This window comes from Heptranchias perlo, chromosome 8 (genome assembly GCF_035084215.1).
Source record: "Heptranchias perlo isolate sHepPer1 chromosome 8, sHepPer1.hap1, whole genome shotgun sequence".
NCBI lineage: Eukaryota > Metazoa > Chordata > Chondrichthyes > Hexanchiformes > Hexanchidae > Heptranchias > Heptranchias perlo.
The window spans coordinates 75,707,602-75,729,902 of record NC_090332.1 but is presented as its reverse complement, the minus strand read 5'-3'; the positions used below and the strand labels follow the sequence as shown (position 1 = coordinate 75,729,902).

At 43.0% G+C, this 22,301-nt stretch overlaps 1 protein-coding gene across 3 annotated transcripts in view; it reads right to left on the bottom strand.

The window, feature by feature from the left end:
- Positions 1–1,925: 1,925 nt before the first annotated feature.
- mthfd1l (methylenetetrahydrofolate dehydrogenase (NADP+ dependent) 1 like) overlaps positions 1,926–22,301 on the bottom strand; it is a 171,023-nt gene continuing 150,647 nt past the window's right edge. For all 3 annotated transcript variants that reach the window (XM_067989356.1, XM_067989354.1, XM_067989355.1), the window contains 2 exons: positions 7,963–8,075; positions 1,926–3,522 (listed from right to left, as the gene is read on the bottom strand). In XM_067989356.1, the coding sequence (XP_067845457.1) occupies positions 7,986–8,075 (90 nt within the window). In that variant the 3' untranslated portion in view covers positions 1,926–3,522; positions 7,963–7,985. The remainder of the gene's footprint in view (positions 3,523–7,962; positions 8,076–22,301) is intronic.

Below are 22,301 nucleotides of genomic sequence, written 5' to 3'. Positions count from 1 at the left end.
CCAATTCCAGTCCTAATGTCAAACCAGATTCACTCTGATCCCAGTCCAAATGTCAAATCTGAGTCACTCTGATTCCAGTCCTAATGTCAAATCGGAGCCACTCCAATTCCAGTCCTAATGTCAAACCGGATTCACTCCGATCCCAGTCCTAATGTCAAACCGGAGTCACTCTGATCCCAGTCCTAATGTCAAACCAGAGTCACTCCGGGCTCAGTCCTAATGTCAAACCAGGAACAGTCCGATCCCAGTCCTAATGTCAAACCGGAGTCACTCTAATCCCAGTCCCAACTTCAAAGTGGATTCACTCTGATCCCATTTCCTAGCATCTTCTTTTGTTTCAGATTTCCAACATTTGCAGTTTGTTTTGTACTGAGAAATGCACAGAGTTAGGGGTTTCTGTCTGTTCAATTTTGATTGTATACACACTCTCTCTCTACCCATAGGGACACATCCCACCTACTTAAATCCAGGGAGCTTGGCAGGAGCCAAGGCTTAGGAGCCCTGAACCGTGTGTAGCTGGACTGCTGGCATTTAACCATCTGGAACAGTGCAGCTCACTAGGACTGCCTGTCCAGGCAGGGCCATTGACCTGCAGGGCTATCTGGAACCCAGGTAAGACGACTCCTAGGTGGGGTAATTTTAAACTTAATCACCCTCCCTTCCACCCAGTGAGAAACTGACAGGTTTGGATTGGCCGCCCGTTTTGCATTCCCCCCACCCCCAGCCGATCCTTGAGTGGGGCTAAAACAAGAAGATTGAAAGTAACTCCTTTGGATCCTCCCACTCCAAGAGTAGAATTAAGTTCTGTGTCCAACATCCGAACACCCTGCCAATACCATGAGGTCTCATTGTGTGAAATTTGGTCAGGCACTACTATTGTTTTAAGCATCGACACACAAAGGCTTTGTTTAAATGGCCAGGTCTTATTGACTGATATAAAAGGAAAAATGGCTTATGGTAAGGACCATCTGAGGTGATCTTTGAAGTAAATATGTTACGCAACATGTATTCTATGTACACACAAACATGCACATACGCTTCATTGGCAAATAAATTTCAATATAGATAAGTGAGGTGGTGAGCTTTGGTAGGAAGACTAAGGAGGCCACATACTCCTTGGAAAATAAGAGTCTAAATAGGTTACACATTCACAAATCATTAAAAGTAGCAATGCAGGTTAACAAGGCCATAAAAAATGCAAACAATGCACTAAAGTTCATTTCTAGAGGAATAGAATTGAAAAGCAGGAAAATTGTGTTAAACTTCTATAGAACTTTGGTTAGACCACACTTAGAGTACTGTGTACAGTTCTCGTCTCCACATTACAAAAACGATGAGGCACTGGAGAAGGTGCAAACAAGATTTCCAAGGATGATACCAGAACTGAGAGGTTTTAACTATCAGGAAATATTGAACAGGCTGGGGCTCTTTTCTATAGGAAAGAGAAGGCTGAGGGGTGACCTGGTAGAGGTCTTTAAAATTATGAAGGGGTTTGATAAGGTAGATGTAGGGAAGATGTTTCTACTTGTGGGGGGAGTCCAAAGCTGGGGGCTATAAATATAAAATAGTCACTAATTAATCCAATAAGGAATTCAGGAGAAACTTCTTTACTCAGAGTGGTGAGAATGTGGAACTCGCTATTACAAGAAGTAGTTGAGGCAAATAGCATGGATGCATTTAAGGGGAATCTAGATAAACACATGAGGGAGAAAGGAATAGAAGGATATGCTGATGGGTTCTGATGAGGGAGGGAGGCAGGGAGGGAGGGAGGGAGGGAGGAGGCTCGAGTGGAGCATAAACACCGGCACAGACCAGTTGGGCTGAATGGTCTGTTTCTGTGCTGTACATTCAATGTAACACATACACAGATACACACGCACACACAGATTTACTGTGAGGTAACATGCTGTCAGATCGAAACAATAGTTGCTTCATTTTTTATTAGCTTGTACACATACAATGAAAAGTAATTCAACACTCAGCAAAAAAAAAAGCAAAAAACACATACATTAGAGTGACCAGTGGAATATTGCCAAATTGTAAACATTCACAATGTAAATATTAAGCTTGTATCAAAGACCCGCACAAATTACAATCCTGAGCCCACCTCACTACCTTGAGTAAAAAGAATAAGAGGCACCTAATTTACCAGGAAATTCATTAACACCCTTCCCAGGCTACCCTCCTCATTTTCAGTGCACTGCAGCACCCGAAGGTGCAGATGGCAGTATTCTACGCAGAGGGTACTGCCGCCCGATGGGGGAATGTTGGGTGAAAACACTGCCCTCCTGGTATGCAGCGCTTTCCGATCTTTCAGGAGTCAAGGAGTCTGTGAAGGCTACTCGCTGGGTCCTGCTTGTAACAGATGTTCATCAGCTAGAGCTTGGCTCTCGCAGATGTGAAGGCTTTATTCACTGCTCCAGAAAGCAGTTAATGAGAGATTAAAAAAAACACACAAAGTACCTGCACAAGTTTAAATGTTCAGCTTAAGGAAAAGGCATCGGATGGGGAAAACCGACATTTGTATAGTTCTTCCTTCAGGTATTCCTTTATAATCACCTGCAATAAATAGTGTGGGACTTGAAATCTTCCTTAATTTTTTAATTTAATGAACCAAAGGGATAATTATCTAATAATGGACTTATAAGATGCAGGGCTGATAAAGTCAAAAGAAAGCCATTTTCACACCCCTAAAAGGCAAGTAACAGAAGTCCGTCAAGGCCTTGTTTTGAAGAGGTATATTTTAATTGTACTTGGAATGGGAAATATGTACAAGCTCTTCTTTGACATCTTAAATTATGCCAAGAAATGACTTTGTGGTTTCAAAAAGGACAAAAATATTACAAATTCATTTGTCTTTGTAACAGACAAACAGTTCAGCCCTGACTGGGTCTTGATACAACGTGCCATTAGCTAGTTTGTCTCACGCTTAGGAATGCAATACTTTGAAAGGGTCAAGGTAACCAACATTGCCAAAATTGGATTAATTGGTCCTTTTCCTCATGGCCGTTTGCGGTATCTTCCTGTGTGCAAGATGGCTGCCACAACAGCTGCTGCGCTTCAAGGCAACGCTGTGCCCGGGGCACAGGTTGGGATGTTTGGCAGATGCGATAAGGTGCTGTACACTTTTCAGTTTCATACATCTGATGAAAGGATACTGAAATATGGAAAGGTACTAAGTTGTTGAGGCTAAAGCACAACATTTCAAACAAGTTGTTTAGTAGCATCATGTCTAACTATGTTTAAAAAAAATTAAATACTTTTGACAACTACTGAAAAAATTGTACGAAATTCAGTAGTATCAAATGGTTATGTTTCAGTTTGGGTTTAATCTATCAAAAAAAACTAAGATGGATAAGCTGGGGGAACCAAGTGTCACATGAACCAGTTACTCTCCGCAGAACATCTCAAGAGAGGTCTAGGGAATCTTCAGTCCATTGTCTTCCACACAATTTCTTTAAAAAGCAGATGGAGATGAAGTTCATTCAAGTCAGGAAATAGGACAGAATATTTCTGGGCAATCTGGAACACAGAAAAAAAAGAAAGTTATCAGATACAATTTCATGGGCTATTTTTACCATTCTTCTCCTCTTCCGTGCCCAGCGGCACACGAAGCATCCCATTTCTTCCACTACGCTCTGGGTTATTTCTGTAATGAAGACCCCATTTTACATGGACCGTTCATTAGTCTGACTCACAAACCCTCTAACCAGGAGGGCCGGCTAGATGTGATGGAGGTGGGGGGTCACCAACACCACCACAACAACAACTTGCATTTAAACAGTGCCTTTAACATAGTAAATCATCCCACGGCGCTTCACGGGAGTGTTATCAGACAAAAATTTGACACCGAGCCACAAAGATATTAGGACATGTGACCAAAAGCTTGGTCAAAGAGGTAGGTTTTAAGGAGCATCTTAAAGGAGGAGAGAGAGGTAGAGACACGGAGGTTTAGGGACGGAATTCCAGAGCTTAGGGCATTGGCGGCTGAAAGCTCGGCTGCCAATGGTGGAGAGACAAAAATTGGGCATGTGCAAGAGGCCAGAACTGGAGCAGCACAGAGATTTCGGAGGGTTGTAGGGCGGAGGAGGTTACAGAGATAGGGAAGGGCGAGGCTATGGAGGGATTTGAAAACAAGGATGAGAATTTTAAAATCGGACTCGAGTACCCTTCTGGATGTCAACCCAGTATTCAGAGTCCGGAACTCTGGCCTCCGCTTGCTGGGACCTCCTCATCATTAGAATAGACAACAAGCTGCACATTTCCTAATTTTATTCCCTGTCCCTCTAAAAACTAAGAACGTAGTACCAACTCTGTTTAGTTGAAACACGAAGATGTATGTGGAGGTACACTGGTCTAATTCTAGATTATCAAAAGGTAGGAGTGTCCAATCCATGGCCCTAGTGTCACATCTGGATCCTGAGATCTGCCAATCTGGCCCACGCAGCCCAGAGAACTCCGCCCTATTTACACTTAGCTGTTGGTTTGTCCCGTTTGAATTTCAAGGGACCGAAGGTTTGGAAAGGTCTGTTGCCCCATTGGTTCATAAATCCTAAATCAGAACACCAAGGTCTGTTAGTGTCAATAACGTGGAGATATTTGTAAATTAATAGGAACAGGGGTTTAGCTTTCTATATGGCCCCTGAGGCTCCATAGTATGAACCTATTGCCCTATAAATATAGAAGCTTTGACACCAATGTGTAGTCGTCATGTTACTGGACTTATAATCTGGAGAATGTGAGTTAAAATCCCACCAAGGCAGTTTGAGAATTTCAATTCAGTTTAAAAGATCTGGAAAAGTGACCATGAATATGTCAGATTGTCATAAAAACCTAACTGGTTCACTAATGTCCTTTAGGGAAGAAAACCTACCGTCATTATCCGGTCTGGACCTATGTGTAACTCCAGTCCCGCACCAACATGCCTGACTCTTAACTGCCCTCTGAATGGCAAGCCCAGTGGTTCAAGGAGACAGCCCACCACCACCATCTCAGGGCAACTAGGGATACGCAATAAATGCCAGCAATGCCCACATCCCGATAACGAAAGAAAAACATGCCTGATTTAAGTATCTCCAATCTTACCCAGTCCAATGTGGAGGGCACAGTTTTGAACACAGGAAATTTATCAGGATTTGCCTCAGACACCTGATAGAGGGCCTTCTGCATCCTCTGCAGCTGGCTATGGAAATAACAGTGCAACACTTTTAACCAGCTAAATTTGGACAAGTGGACTACCAACGCCATCTCATGGGCACGACCTCTGCCATACTCAAGCAACTGACTCAGTTGTGAGACACGCACTGGGTGGAGTTGGCCTATGGGGTGTCATACACCTATCTCCCCAGGCCACACTCACCGCCTGTTCCTCCACCACAACATATCTGACAGTGGCTGATACCCCCATGTTCTCCAATTAACAGTAGGTGTACTATTCACTTCTGTCGCGGCCATGGTGATAAGAAAGAAAAAGAAAGGACTTGCATTTATATAGCACCTTTCATGACCTCAGGAGTCCCAAAGCGCTTCACAGCCAATGAAGTACTTTTGAAGTGTAGTTACTGTTGTAATGTTGAAAACGCAGCAGCCAATTTGCACACCGGGTCCCACAAACAGCAACGGGATAAATGACCAGATAATCTGTTTTAGCTTTGGTTGAGGGAAAAATATTGGCCAGGATACTGGGGAGAACTCCCCTGCTCTTCAAATAGTGCCATGGGATCTTTTACGTCCACCTGAGCGGGCAGATGGTGCCTTGTTTTAATGTCTCATCCAAAGGATGGCACCTCCGACAGTGCAGCATTCCCTCAGTACTGCACTGGGAGTGTTGGCCTGGATTATGGGTTCAAGTCTCTGGAGGTAAGAGTGCTACCAACTGAGCCATGGCTGACACAAAAAGAAAGCAAACAGGAATTGTTCTGATATAATTCTATCCTGTTTTTTCTCTCTTCATATTTTAGGACAGAAAACACATGCGTATCTTATTAAATTTTACAGGATTAATGTAGCTGCGGTAAATGTAATTATGTGCTTTCCTGAGTATTGCAATTTACTGCAGCCTCGCTCACGAGGGCAGTCACAATGTGCCCTATTTTCTTCTGTTAGATAATTCTAATGGAAACGTAGATGAGTTAAAAAGGGCTGTAATGTCGCTGGAAAGCTCATCATTGAATATGTGGTGCATTGCACAGATGGACGGTCACGTTGAAGTGAGGACTTCAATCCAGGTCTGACCTGACGGTGGCTTTAATTAAGTATGTCAGCCTCGGCCCAATGGTAGCAATCTCGCCTGAGTCATAAGTTGTGGGTTCAAGCCCTACTACAGAGACTTGAGCACTTAATCCAGGCTGACACTCCCAGTGCCAACATTTATCCCTAAACCAACATCATTAAAACAGATTATCTGGACAATATCACATTGCTGTTTGTGGGAGCTTCTTGTGTAAAATTGGCTGCCACGTTTCCTACATTACAACAGTAACCACACTTCAAAAGTAATTAATTAGCTGTATAGCGCTTTGGACATCCTGAGGTCGTGAAAGGCAATACATAAATGCAAGTTCTTTCCTCTTTCTTTTTTTTCCCCCAGTTGAACATTGCTGCCTCGCTTTGCATACTTAGATCTTGGAATTCGTCATAACTGTTTCATCTTCTTACCAAACCTCAGCTGAACCAGAATGACAGTAACGGGTAGCGATAACTGGAACATCAAAAGCTAATCTTGAAATCATGTCAAAAGAAAATTACCATAGTGGAGCGAGGCACAAATTCATAAGACAAACGACAAAATTAGATGGCACAAATAAAACAGGAACCACCAGGGCCACATTTGTAGGATGCATGAGTTCATTATAGTTCCCTCTGCCTGCACCCTGTACAGTTCGCATCTAATGTGATTCAGTATCTGTCACAGCTCAGGTGTCACACTTTTCTATATATAAATTTCTGTATTGCACTTGCAGTTGATTGGTTGAAACTTTACATTCATAACACCGTGACAACACTCTACGGAATCTACCAATCAATAATGGGCAAGAAGCTACCAATACCAGGAGCAGAAATATCTGCAATAAATCCTGATGCGTTTCCTGTGTTGAAAACAGTGCCGTCCACATTGGCCTGGGTAAAATTGGAGATCCTGAGAGTGGCATTTTCCCCCCCAAGACCCACACCAACCATCCTCCAGCCTTGCTGAGTGATGTTGCCAATTAGCACTAAATTAGGGACTGTTTTGTGCTGTAGGCTCATGTCCACTAGGAACTGGATTGAACTCATTTCACAGAGGACCCTTACCGCCAGCAGACAGAGGCGACATTCCTCTCATCATCTCTGGGCAAGATTTATTCACACAAAGGGTGGTGGAAATCTGGAACTCATTGGATGGTGCAGCGGTTAGACATTAGCCTTTCACTTCTGGGACATTGGATCATAGGCACAGGAGGAGTCTATTCAGCCCCTTGAGTCTGTTCTGCCATTCAATTAGATCATAGTTGATCTGTATCTGAACTCCATTTACCTGCCTTTTCTCCATATCTCTTGATATCCTTACCCAACAAAAATCTATTGATCGCCAATTGACGCCCATCTCCATTCTCCAAAACTCCAATTGACGCCCATCTTCCATTTCCTTTTGGGGGAAAAGAGTTCCATATTTCTACTACTCTTTATGTGAAAACGTGCTTCCTGATTTCCTTCGTGAATGGCCTGGCTTAAATTTTAAGATTGTGCCCTCTTGTTCTGGATTCCCCCACCAGAGGAAACAGTTTCTCTGTATTTCTCCTATCAGATCCCTTTATAATTTTAAACACCTCAATTAGATCACCCCTCAACCTCCTAAACCAAAGGGGACACAAGCCTAGTTTACTCAGTGTGTTCGTTAAAGGTCTTTAATACGAGCACGTTTAATATGAAACAGAATATCTGTCGCTGTGACAGGACAAGAGTGCATCAGGAATGCAATACCTGAAGTTTGAGAGTCGACGCCTTTAGAACAATCCTCTAACCTGCTCCGTATCCGAATCGAGGTCAATGTCATAGAAACAGGGCCGAGTGGGTAATCCCGGCATGGTGCTCATCTGTAAGGAACCAAAGAGAAAAAGACTGATGTAAAGAGATGCAAAATAGAATTCACAGCAGAGAGGGAGGCCATTCGTCTCATCTTGCCCGTGCTAGCTCTTGGACTAGAGCTATCTGCTCAAATAGCAAGTTACACTGCAAGACTTCACCCAGGTGTGGAGACATGCTCAATGACACTCAGTGCAAGGAGACAGTTATCGTGCGGTGAAGATACAATGGCTGCAATATTTTATTACCAACCACCACCACCACCCCCCCCGCCCCCCCAAAGGAGGTTTTCCCCGAGGAAGCTGTGGCAGAAGCCCTGGAAAAGCAATGTAAACCATTTCTCGGGGGAGAGGTCCCCCGAAATTACAGCAGGCGAACGGGAGAACCATTGTGGAAATTAAACCAACGTAAAAAAGTTTTTCCTCATGTCGCCTTTAGTTCTTTTGCCAATCACCTTAAATCTGTGTCCTCTGGTTCTTGACCCTTCTCTTTATTTACTTTATCTAAACCCTTCATGATTTTGAACACTTCTATCAAATCTCCTCTTAACCTTCTCTGCTCTATGGAGAGCAACCCCAGCTTCTCCAGTCTATCGACGTAACTGAAGTCCCTCATCCCTGGAATCATTCTAGCAAATCTTTTATGCACCCTCTCAAAGGCCTTCATGTCCTTCCTAAAGTGCGGTGCCCAGAATTGGAAACAATACTCCAGTTTTGGCTGAACCAGTGTTTTATAAAGGTTCAACATAACTTCCTTGCTTTTGTACTTTAAGCCTCTATTTACAAAGCCCAGAATCCTGAATGCTTTTTTAACCGCTTTCTCAACCTGTCCCGCCGCCTTCAAAGATTTGTGCACATATAGACCCAGGTCTCTCTGTTCCTGCACCCCCTTTAGAATTGTAGCATACTGCATCTCCTCATTCCTCCGGCCAAAATGTATCACTCTGCGTTAAATTTAATCTACCACGTGTCCGTCCATTCCACCAGCCTGTCTATGTCCGCTTGAAGTCTATTACGATCCTCCTCACTGTTTAATACACTTCCAAGTTTTGTGTCATCTGCAAATTTTGAAATTGTGCCCTGTATGCCCAAGTTCAAATCATTAACATACATCAAAATTACCCTATCGAATTCTTTAATCATCCCAAAGACCTCAATTAGATCACCCCTTATTCTTCTATATTCAAGGAAATACAAGCCCAGTCTATGCAACCTGTACTCATAATTTAACCCTTGAAGCCCCGGTATCTTTCTGAACACACACGCTGTAACCACATTCCTGTCAGGTATTTTCTATATCTAGGTTAGAAAGCTGCTGAATCTGAGTTCTAGACTCTTTCACGTTCCACAAGTACTTATAACCATTTGAGCATCAGAGGATACCGTATGTTGCTGATAAAATTCATGAAGAATTAGAGCCTGCTAAGGAATTGGAGCCAAATATAAGAACACATCTGGTTGAAGCAGGAGAGAGGAAGTACCAAACAGGACAAGTAGTTCTCAGAGTTGGAGAAGGTACAGTGCTGGTAAAAGGAAAGCTGGAGACAGAACGAGAACACTGGAACCCAATGTCCAAAAGTGGCAACATGGCAACCAACCACTGACTGCAAGTTCTAATTACACAAAGGCACATGGCAGGAGACACAACTAGCACATGCCATCCACGTTGGTGATATATCGAACACCACATGGACGGATGGACGAACTAACATCAGCCAACTGGCCTTCTTCAATTGGCGAATCCCAATTTTCCCTGTTGATCGTTTTATTCACATCGCAAGCAGGGAAAGGTGCTGTTTGCAAATCCTTCCATGGCCTCGCCCTTCCCTATCGCTGTAACCTCCTGCAGCCCTACAGTCCTCAGAGCATTTAAAATAATCGTTGGCAAATTTCCTCGGGGTGGTTGTCCCGATTGGCCACTGTAACTTCGCCGCAAACCCTAGTTGGAGAAGCAAAGGGGGCTTCTGCCAAAGTTATAACAACCGGTCGGGGGATCCCACGAGGAAATTCCCACCGAGCGCACTTCGATCATCAAGATCCTCGATTTTAAAAAAAACTGTGCAATGGTGGGGGGGGGGGTCGCAAAAAGCAAGAAGTGCTCACCATAACAATCAACTTGCATTTATACAGCACCTTCAACATAGTAAAACGTTCCAAGGCACCTCACAGGAACAAAATCAGACAAAAATTTGATACCAAGCGACGTAAGGATATATTAGGACAGAACGAGATAGGTTTTAAGGAGTGTCTTAAAGGAGGGGAGAGAGGCAGAGAGGTTTAGGGAGGGAATTCCAGAGCTTGGGATCTAGGTAGCTGAAGGCACAGCCGCCAACGATGGAGTGATGAAAATTGGGGAAGCTCAAGAGGCCAGAAATGGAGGAACGCAGAGTTCTCGGAAGATCGTAGGGGTGCAGGAGGTTACAGAGATAGGGAAGGGCGAGGCCATGGAAGGATTTGCAAACAAGGACCGCTGCCGGACCGGGAGCTAATGTAGATCAGTGAGCAAAGGGATGATAGGTCAACAGGACTTGGTGAGAGTTAGAATACGGGCAGCACAATCGAGCTGATACAGCGGGCGCTGCCTCCCGTACGGAAAAGTCAAAGGCAGCCTCTGCCACTCTCGGTCAAAAATCCACATTTAAAACACAGTTTCAAAACACACAGAAGACAATTGAAGTATTTGAGATCTTGAAAATGTCAGTCAGGATAGAGCCAGTGGTGTTTTGGTGCCTGTGTTTTTATGTGAATAAGGCTGTCTGACTCTTTGTACGTGCATTGGGAGCCCTGGGTGTGTAGTGGGGGATGTACGTCGCAGTGTGGTATGGGTTGGACCTGGCTTGCGGTGTCAGGTGGGCTTGTGAAGTATGGAGAGGGCCTGCACCCAGAGTCCAGAGTGTTCAAAGTTCCAGTGTGCACGCGCATGTGCGTATGAGAGTTAGAGGTAGAGAGAGGGCGAGAGAAAGGCAAACAGAGAGGGAAAGGGAGGTTGAGAGAGAGGGAAAGAGAGAGAGAGAGAGAGAGAGAGAGAGAGAGAGAGAGAGAAGAAAGTTGTTGGAACCAAGTTTATGGGAAAGTTCTTGATTTTTTGGTGCCTTTATCATGCGGTGATTTTTAGCAGTACACAGTGGGGTGGATGAGGAACTGTGCTGGAGATTGTGTCATAGAGAATTCTGTTTTGTGGACTGGATGGGGGAGGGGGTAGGTTTTGTAAAACCATGACTGGTGACTAATATATAAAATAACCAACTGGGAGAATACATACAATCAAACACTTTGAGGCTGATGAAAATTAACCTACCCGGTGGACACGGCACAGATAATAACCCAATGCACACGACAGGCGTGGGTTTTATTATTAAGATTAATGACCGAGATTTCTTTATGTGGGGTTTCCAAACACTCACGAATAACTGACTGTGCCAGGTAACCACAAAAAAGCCTTTACAAGATTGCAATCTCAACATTTCTGAAGTTGAGTGAACAATTAGCCTGTATTCTGGTGAATACAAACTTCTAGCATTACAAAAATCTGGAGAGAATGTTATGTGATGTTGGCAAGCTAGTGTAATGGAAAGTCTGAACAGATAGCGCTGACTGAAAGACTTGCATTTATACAGCAGCAGCCAATTTGTGCACAGCAAGTTCCCACAAACAGCAATGAGATAATGACCAGATTATCTGTTTTAGTGAAGTTGGTTGAGGGATAAATATTGGCAAGGACACTGGGGAGAACTCCCAAGCTCTCCTTTGAATAGTGCCATGGGATAGTTTATGTCCACCTGAGAGGGCAGACGGGGCCTCGGTTTAATGTCTCATCTGAAAGATGGCACCTCCAACAGTGCAGCACTCCCTCAGTACTGCACTGGAGTGGGACTTGAATCAAAGGTGAGAGTGCTACCACTGAGCCATGGGTGATACCAAACACTGCAGTGTTAAAACCACAGGAACAGGAGTCATTTCAGCTTTTAAAGTTCAAACTACATGCCCAATAAACCACAAGCAGCCCAACATTGGGTCTTACATACTTCGGTTATGAACTTGGAAACAAACACTGGACCATATTAAGGGGTATGGTAGTATCGTGGTTATGTTACTGGACTAGTAATCTGGAGGCCTGGACTAATAATCTAGAGAACGTGAGTTCAAATCCTACCATGGCAGTTTGAGAATTTAAACTCAGCTTACAAAAATCTGGTATCAGTAAAAGTGACCATGAAGCTGTCAGATTGTTGTAAAAACCCAATGGTTCATTAATGTCCTCCAGCGAACTGAAACCTGCTGTCCTTAGTCTGCCCTGTATGTGACTCCAGTACCACACTGATGCAATTGACTCATAACTGCTCCCTGAAGTTATATCGAAACCTCAGGGCAGCCTGGCCAGCGACACCCACATCCCAAGAATGAATTAAAGAAGAAGAAAAATATACCCATCAAAAGCAGAATAGTTTAACGCAATTCATTTAGTGAAGGAATTTAGCAGGCTGTGTAAATCAAATTGTAGAATGCAAAATACACCACACAGATTCTGAAAATTTATATAAAAAATGGACTGTAGTCTGTCAGAGGTTGTGCTCCACATCTGAAGTGTGTTAAAGTACTGTACAAATATGCACACTTAGATTATCTGTGTACTCACCTGTAAACACAGTGTTGAAAACATACACTACGGTCTGCATCTTTTAACTTAAAGTCGCTTAACTCAAATAATCCGAAGTTTTAGCACTAAATTCCCACAAACTATTCTTTACGTTGCTCAATTCTAGTTATTGGATCATTCAAATACTTTAACACGTAAAAAGACCTTTGAATTATCAGAAGTAAATTGCAACATCAGTGCAAAAATTAGATTTAAAGAAGTGTGCTCAAAAAATTTTCAATTTGTCTGAATTGGCCCTACATCAGTAATCGTTTAACTGTTTAACAGTTTCCCTGTTTCAATTTGTAATCTGTTTGTTACGTTTACCTTCCTGAAATAAAACAGGGGTGAAAAAAAAATCAGAGCTAATTACAATTATTATTAGTGGGTGATTTTATATTCTTGAAAGGAAATGTCCATCTCAGTGAAAATGGAATGTTGGCCTTTATCTCAAGAGGGCTGGAATACAAAGGGGAGGAAGTTATGTTACAATTCTACAGAGTTCTGGTTAGACCCCATCTGGAGTACTGCATTCAGTTCTCAGCTCTGCATCTCAGGCAGGATATATTGGCCTTGGATGTGTTCAGCGCAGATTCACCAGAATTGTACCAGGGCTTAAAGGGTTAAATTATAAGCACAGGTTGCATAGACTAGGTTTGTATTCCCTTGAGTATAGAAGATTAAGGGGTGATCTAATTGAAGTGTTTAAGATGATAAAGGGATTTGATAGGGTAGAGAGACACTATTGCCTCTGGTGGGAGTGTCCAGAACAAGGGGGCATAACCTTAAAATTAGAGCTAGGCCATTCTGGGGTGAAGTCAGGAAGCAGGTAGTGGAAATCTGGAACTCTCTCCCCCAAAAAGCTGTTGAGGCTGGGGGTCAATTGAAAATGTAAAAACTGAGATTGATAGATTTATGTTAGGCAAGGTTATGGAACCAAGGCGGATAAATGGAGTTAAGATACAGATCAGCCATGATCTAATTGAATGGCAGAACAGGCTCGAGGAACTGAATGACCTGCTCCCGTTCCTATGTTCTTTGTACTCACTTCAACCTATCCATTACTTTTAAATTACAACGGTGTTATAGTTGTGCTTGTGGACTTGGACATATATGAGCTGATCAGAGAGTCAGCATGGATTTGTAAAGGGTAAGTCATGTCTAATGAACCTAGTTGAATTTTTTGAGGAGATAGCAAATGTGGTAGATGGGGGAAGTGTCTATGGATGTTATTTATATGGACTGCCAGAAGGCATTTGACAAGGTTCCACATAAGAGGCTGTTAACAAAAATGAGAGTACATGGAATTGGAGGCAACCTGTTGACACGGTAGGGAATTGATTAGGAAGTAGGAGGCAGAGAGTAGGGATAATGGGTACGTACTCAAATTATCAGGATGGAACTAGTGGTGTCCTCCAGGGATCTGTAATGGGGCCTCAGCTTTTCACTATGTTTATAAATGTCTTACATGAAGGAATAGAGAGCCATATATCCAAGTTTGCTGACTACTTCTACCCCTGTTCCTATATTCCTGGACAAATAGTACCACAGCACATCGAAACTTTGAGGGTTAAACCAGCTCTGGTCGCTAAGTTTCTCATAGAAGTTTTTTTTTAAGCAACCAAAAACAAATGTATTCAGGATTTTGGCCACACAGATATAATATTTAGGGACATATTAATGCACTAAAATAAAACTATCAATTAGTTTTTTTGGCCTATTTAGAGAATATCGCAAATCCAGAAATGTTCTGTTTGTTTCAGAATTTCTGTACTTAACATTAGACAATATCGCACGAAAACAAGTCAGCATTCTAAAACCCATGTAAGGGTAACATGCTTTTCAACCCATGCTCATCATACAATTTTGATAACAATAAAATCAGTTTGAATTACAGTAGGAAAAGCCTGATGTTTCAATCTTCTCCCCAACTGTAGGCCTCTTATTTTGATGGTGAGCCAAAAGTCTGGCAACTTTGCCAGCATCCTTGAGCACAAAGGACACCCATTCATTCCAAGGGCCACAGAAACATCTGGTTAAAACATAGGAACAGGAGACGACCATTCGGCCCCTCTAGCCTGCTCCGCCATCACATTAGATCATGGCTGATCAGTACCTCAACTCCATTTATCTTCGCTCTATATCTCTTGATACCTTTACCCAACAAAAATCCATTGATCTCAGTCTTGAAAGCTCCAAATGACCCCCAGTATTCACAGCCTTTTGGGGGACAGAATTTCAGATTTCTACTACCTTTTGTGTAAAAAGGTGCTTTCTGATTTTCATCCTGAATGGCTGAGCTCTAATTTTATTATGTCCCCTTGTTCTGCATTTCCCCATCAGAGGAAATAGTTTCTCAGTATTTACCCTTTCGAATCCTTTTAACATTGTAAAGACCTCGATAAGATCACCGCTCAATCTTCTCAACTCAAGGGAATACAAGCCTAGTTTTGCACCCAGTCCTCATAATTTAACCCTCTAAGCCCTGCTATCATTCGGTGTCTTGTCAGAAAGGGACTTTCCAAACCTGTGACTTTTATTCAGTCTGGTTTTGATAGCCTTAAAATAGCATTAGGATCTCTCGATCAGTGCCAAAAGATATCGGTAGGGTTCAGATAACAGATAGCAAAAAGAAATGCAGGCCCAAATGTGACAACAGGTAGTTCTGCTGAAGGGTTACACAACCGACTTGTTAAACCCCTCTTTTCCTCTTCACACCTACCATGCACTTACATCAAAAATACAGCACAGAAACAGACCACTCGACCCAACTGGTCTATTCCGGCGTTTATGCTCCACATGAGCCTTCTCCTTCCCTACTTCATCTCACCCTATCAGGATATCCTTCTATTCCTTTCTCCCTCATGTGCTTATCTAGCTTCCTCTTAAAGGCATCTGTGCTATTTGCCTCAACTACTCCTTGTGGTAGCGCATTCCACATTCTTACCACTCTTTGGGTAAAGAAGTTTCTCCTGAATTCCTTATTGAATTTATTAGCGACTATTTTACATTGATGACCTCTAGTTTTGGACTCCCCCACAAGAGGAAACATTTTCTCCAAGTCTATCCTATCAAACCCTATTATCTTAAAGACCTCTATCAGGTCACCCCTCAGCTTTCTCTTTTCCAGAGAAAAGAGTCCCAGCCTGTTCAGCCTTTCCTGATCAGGTTCTGGAATCAACCGTGTGAATCCTTTTTGCACCCTCTCAATGCCTCACTATCCTTTCTATAATATGGAGACCAGAACTGTGCACAATATTCCAAGTGTGGTCTAACCAAGGTTCTATACAAGTTTTACATAACTTCTTTGCTTTTCAATTCTATCCATCTAGAAATGAACTCTAGTGCTTGATTTGCCTTTTTATGGCCTTATTGACCTGCGTCGCTACTTTTAATGATTTGTGTATCTGTATCCCTGGATCCCTTTGCTCCTCTTTCCCGTTTAGACTCTTGTTATCCAAGCAGTATGTGGCCTCCTTATTCTTCCCACCAAAATGCACCACCTCACATTTATCTATGTTGAAATTCATTTGCCAATTACATTTATTAATACTTCTGACACCGCATGCTTTTATTTAATCGTGCAAGTTAACAAGGCCATAAAAAATGTAAACAAAGCAGCGGGATTCATTTCTGGAGGAATACAATTCAACAGCAAAGAGGTTATGTTAAACTTGTATAGAACCTTGGTTAGACCACACCTGGAATATTGTGCACAGTTCTGGTCTCCAAATTATAGAAAGGATATAGAGGCATTGGAGAGGGTACAAAAAAAGATTCACAAGAATGATACCAGAACTGAGAGGATATCCTTATCAGGAAAGACTGAACAGGCTGGGGTTCTTTTCTCTAGAAAAGAGAAGGCTGAGAGGTAACCTGATGGAGGTCTTTAAAATTTTGGAGGGGTTTGATAGGATAGACGTAGAAAAGATGTTATCACTTGTGAGGGTGTCCAAAACTAGGGGCCATAAATATAAAATAGTCACTAATAAATCCAATAAGGAATTCAGGAGAAACTTCTTTACCCAGAGATTGGTAAGAATGCGGAACTCGCTACCACAAGAAGCAGTTGACGCAAATAGTATAGATGCCTTTAAGGGAAGCTAGATAAGTACATGAGGGAGAAAGGAATAGGAGGATATGTTGATAGGGTTAGATGAAGTAGGGTGGGAGGAGGCTCGTGTGAAGCATAAATACCGGCATAGACCAGTTGAGCCGAATGGCCTGTTTCTGTGCTGTAAAATTCTATGTAATTCTATATATTTCAGATTGCAGTTCTTCCTTTCTTACAGTAACAATACAGTGCACTGGTTTTTAAGAACTGAATTTAGCTGCTTCAGGATTGGCAGTGGAGGCTGTAATAAACTGATTGGGCCCAGTCCGTGTAGCACCCGCTGCCTGGGAAACACAGCGGGAATGAAGGATGCCAATACGGAGGTGCGTTCTGTCCAATCTTGTCTGCATTTCATGCAGCAGCCCCGGCAGACTCACTGCACCACTACCCCGCCTGAATTTTAAGTAGTCAGAAATAAAAAGCACTGTAAATCAGATTTTTAATTAGATTGGTGGTCCCAGAATGGGCAATGACTCCTTGAAATCCAATAAAGCTCTGACAGTTATGAGCCCACAAGGTAAAGGGCACAAGAACTGCGCAGCTTGAAGAAATTTTAAAATAAAAATTCTGAGGAACATTCAGAGAAAATCGTCAGGTGCAACTTCTATCTAAATAATTAAACCAAACTAGGCCAATCCCCTCTACTACGACCCTTCCATATCACAAACGATTACATCACAGCAATAAGTATCTCCGATATTGTGTTTTTAAATCATTCTCAGGATGTGGGCGTCGCTGGCAAGGACTGAGTAGGTGATGATACAACCGAGGGGCTTGCTAGGCCACTTCAGGAGGCAGTTAGGAGTCAACCATGTTGGTGTGGGACTGGAGTCACATATAGGCCAGACTGGGTAAGGACAGCAGGTTTCCTTCCCTAAAGGACGTTAGTAAGCTAGTTGGGTTTTTATGACAATCCGACAGCTTCATGGTCATTGTTCTGGTGCCAACCCATAAATGACCAGATTTACTAAATTCAATTTCACAACTTGCCATGGTGGGATTTGAACTCATGACCTTGGGGCTCATAGCTCAGCGCCATAACCACTAGGCTGCCGTACCCTAAAATCACGAACACGTTTCTCAGTTACGCTACTTTCAGTCTCTTTAAATAAACGTCTGGGTTTCCCGGTTGACCGGGTGTAACCCTGTACTTATTTTCAGAAAATGTTTAGAACGATAAAGCCTCAACAACACTGTCACCAAACTAAAGGAGGAATGGGCTCATTAACTGTCCTTCCTACATGTGACTGCGATTACTGCGCTGTTGGGAGTAAATTCAATTAAAACTGATAAAGAATTTTTAAAAAGCCAAGCTTGTAAACAGAACGCCGTCTTCCGTCAAAACAGCCAGGGGAGAAGCATGATGTGAGGCTCAGCAATTAGAACTCTCCTGCATCGTTCTCGACACTAAACTGGGACATGAATAATGAACATGGCGTTTTACTGGGTGCACATCGTGTCCAATATTGTGTCCAGTAGTTTCCAATTGAATATTGGGAAGACTGAAGCCACTGTCTTTGGTCTCCGCAAAAAACTCTGTTCCCTAGCCACTGACTCCATCCCTCTCCCTGTCCACCGCCTGAAGCAGACTGTTTGAAACTGGAGTCCTATTTTACCCCAGGATGAGCTTCTGACCTCATATCCTCTCCATCACCAAGGCCGCCTACTTCCACCTCCGTAACATCGCCCATCTCCGCCCCTGCCTCAGCTCATCTGCTGCTGAAACCCTCATCCATGCCATTGTTACCTCCAGACTCGACTATTCCAATCTTCTCCTGGCCGGCCTCCCACATTGCACGCTCTGTAAACTTGAGCTCATCCAAAACTCTGCTGCCGTATCCTAACTCGGACCAAGTCCCATTCACCAGTCACCCGTGCTCGCTGACCTACATTGGCTCCCAGTCTGGCAACGGCTCGATTTTAAAAGTCTCCTCCTTGTTTTCAAATCCCTCCATGGTCTCACCACTCCCAATATCTGTAACCTCCTCACGTCCTACAATCCTTTGAGAACTAGCATTCTATGATTCTAACTCTGCGTTCCTTCAATTTTGGCTTCTTGTGCAACTCTGATTTTCATCGCTCCACCATTGGCGGCCGTGCCTTCAACTGCCTAGGCCCGAAGCTCTGGAATTCCCTCCCTAAACCTCTCCACCTCTCTTTCCTCCTTTAAGACACCTCTTAAAACCTATTTCTTTGACCTGTCCTAATTATGTGGCTCGGTGTCAAATTTTGTTTGATAACGCTCCTGTGAAGTGCCTTGAGACATTTTACTATGTTAAAGGCGCTATATAAATGCAAGCTGTTGTTGTAGTTGAAAAACTATGTCCTCACATGTATCTGCCCCAATACGCGTGTCCCCACCCTGACGTGCCCACAGGTGCACCTCTCCTCCTGTACAGTGAATTTAACCCTTTGAGAGCCAAGTTTAGCTCAATAGTGGCATTTTTTACACCAAGGTCCCATATCACCCCATGGATGCACAGCCTGCAATCCCAAAACTTGACAGGGAACCTTCTGTATGAAGATATGTTTAACTTTCCATCAACTACAGATTTAACCTAAATATCTGTTTATGCAATACTCTGTAACAAAACTTCAGAGAGATACAAAGAAAAAATAGATGTCGAGCCAAAGAAGGAGAGATTAGGAAGGGTATCCAAAGTTTGCAAAGAGGTGGGTTTTAAAACTAGGAGAGGGAGTTGGACAGGTGCAGGTGTTTAGAGACAGAATGCCAGAGCACGGGGCTTGAATGGCTGAAGGCACGGCCGCCAACGGTGGGAAAAAAAGGGGCACGAGCAGGGAGCGCAAGAGGCTGGAGCAGAGGAATGGAGTGTTCAGGAACCGGGGATTGGGGCAGTAGGGCTTTAGGAGGTTACAGAGATAGAAAAGCCGAAGACCATAGAAGAAAATAAGGATGGGAATTTTGCGTTTGAGGCACTGAGGTGGGGGATCAGGAGCCGATGTAGGTTAGCGAGGGTAGGAGTGGTGGGCAATTGGGACTTATTGCAGGATAGGTCACAGGCAGCTGAGACAAAGAATTACCATAATCAGTAAATATTGCAGAACTAAATTAACTGACAAAAACAGCGCTGCAAACCAGGTGAGAAAAAAAAATCAGTTCAAACAAGTCGACTCAAAATGGTTTCTCAGCGAGGCACCTGAGAACTGGTCCAAAACTTTAATTTGACCTCAAATCACAGGGATGAAACAAGAGGTAAGGTAGCATCAGCCATGTGTGTGAAATCACAAAAAGAATCGAGAGTCATTACTGGATGTTGGGCCTTGCAACAATACTGTAAATGTCTCAGTTACTGAAGGTCAATCTAATTAACAGTAGAATCCAAAAAAAAAAGCAATGCCTGCCTTACTGTCATTCTATTTGGGATGTGACTAATGGAAAGCAGTCTTTAGCGATTGTAAAGAAGCACTTTCAAGGTCCAATTGAAACAGGGAAGAAAGCGCAAAACCTTGCAGCTTTTAGCTTGGGAGCCTCAATCAATCAGAGGTGAGTGCTGTAGAAACCTGTCTGAGCGGCAGAATAATTGAGTATGTAATGCGACTCTGGGCATACAGGGAGTCAGTCTCATCACGCATGGACATAATGGTGCTATTCGATATTACATCCAGTATTACCATTTTAGATTCCACGTCACCAGCTATTCGAAGAGTATTGCTTAGGGGCTGAAACCTCTAGGTCATTTGATCGGCTTGCATGTTCATCGCTGATGGGTAACGCAGCTCATTGTGTAAGAAAACACTGCTTGCATTGAGCAAGACATTCCAACCCAATGAAAATCAAGTGATCGGACTGAAATCTGTACCAAGGAACTCTACCTACAAGAACTGCTGGGATGTTTTTTTTTGGGGGGGGGGGGGGTGGGGTGGGGGTGGGAGTGTTACTTTACCCAAATTTACAAAACTCATGGGACTAATCTTGTGAGTTCCTGTTTAAAGGCCAATACACAAAACCAAAATAAATTTGCAAAATCAAATTAGGATAGACACAAGATGTTTCTTTTCTCGCAAAACAACTGCAACAACATCCACTCGTTCTCTGGGCTGAATGATAGAATCTTACAGCATAGAAGGAGGACATTCAGCCCATCGTGCCTGTGCTGGCTCTTTGAAAGAGCTATCCAATTAGTCCCACTCCCCTGCTCTTGTCCCATAGCCCTGCAAATTTTTCCCCTTCAAGTATAAATCCAATTCCCGTTTGAAAGTTACTATTCAATCTGCTTCCACCACCCTTTCAAGCAGTGTGTCCAGATTATAACAACTCGCTGCGTTAAAAAAAACTCTCCTCATTTCCGCCTCCTACTGGTTCATTTGCCGATTACCTTAAATCTGTGTCCTCTGGTTAATGACCCTCCTGCCAGTGGAAAAAGTTTCTCCTTATTTACTCCATCAAAACACCTCATAATTTTGAGCACCTCTATTAAAAGGTCCCCTTAACCTTCGCTGCTCTAAGGAAAACAATCCCACCTTTTCTAGTCTCTCCACATTAAGTGAAGCCCCTCATCTCAGGTATCATTCTAGAAAATGGGCTAACATTATTACATGGCTGGGAGCAAGAGATTAATTGTTTGTAGTAAGAAAGAAAGAATTTGCATTTATATAGCGTATTTCATGACATCCTAAAGCGCTTTACAGCCATTGAAGTATTATAGGAGGTGCAACACAGGAGACGGCCATTCGGTCCATCATGCCTGTGCCGGCTCTTTGAAAGAGCTACCCAATTAGTCCCATCCCTCTGCACTTTCCCCATAGCCCCTGTATAATTTTCCCCTTCAAGTACTTATCTAATTCCCTTTTGAAAGTGTAGTCATGTTAGAAACCCAATGCACTGTGGCACTATACTGCTCCCAGTAATCACTAGTGTTTTAAGGCACTGCTAATTCACAAGAGGTTCATATGTTATTTAAAAGATTATATATCATCAGTACAATCAGATCTCTTCTATCATCTCGCTGCCAGGTTTAGCAGGTAAACACAAACTATCAAAACACTAAACTGTTCAACACCTGTTTCTTATTAAGTGCCTAATCTGATCTTATCCTGGAAAACACTTACTGTGGACTTTCATTAACTTTTACTTGCAGCTTCGATTCAAAGCACATCAGATCCCTGATTTGCTTTTAAACCCAAAACGCCCCATTGAGATTACCACAGAAATCTGGACACAGAAACCTGTAGGATCGACCTGAAATGTCCTATAACAGAGCTAATAAGGATACCGACCAAAGAAGGAAGAATTTGCATTTATATAGCGCCTTTCACAACCTCAGAACACCCCAAAGCACTTTACAGCCAATGAAATACTTTTGAAGTGTAGTCATTGTTGTAATATAGGAAACGTGGCAGCCAATTTGTGCACAGCAAGGTCCCACAAACAACAATGTGATAATGACCAGATAATCAGTTTGAGGAATAAATATTGGGCAGGACAACAAGAGAACTCCCCTGTTCTCCTTCGAAATAGTGTCATGGG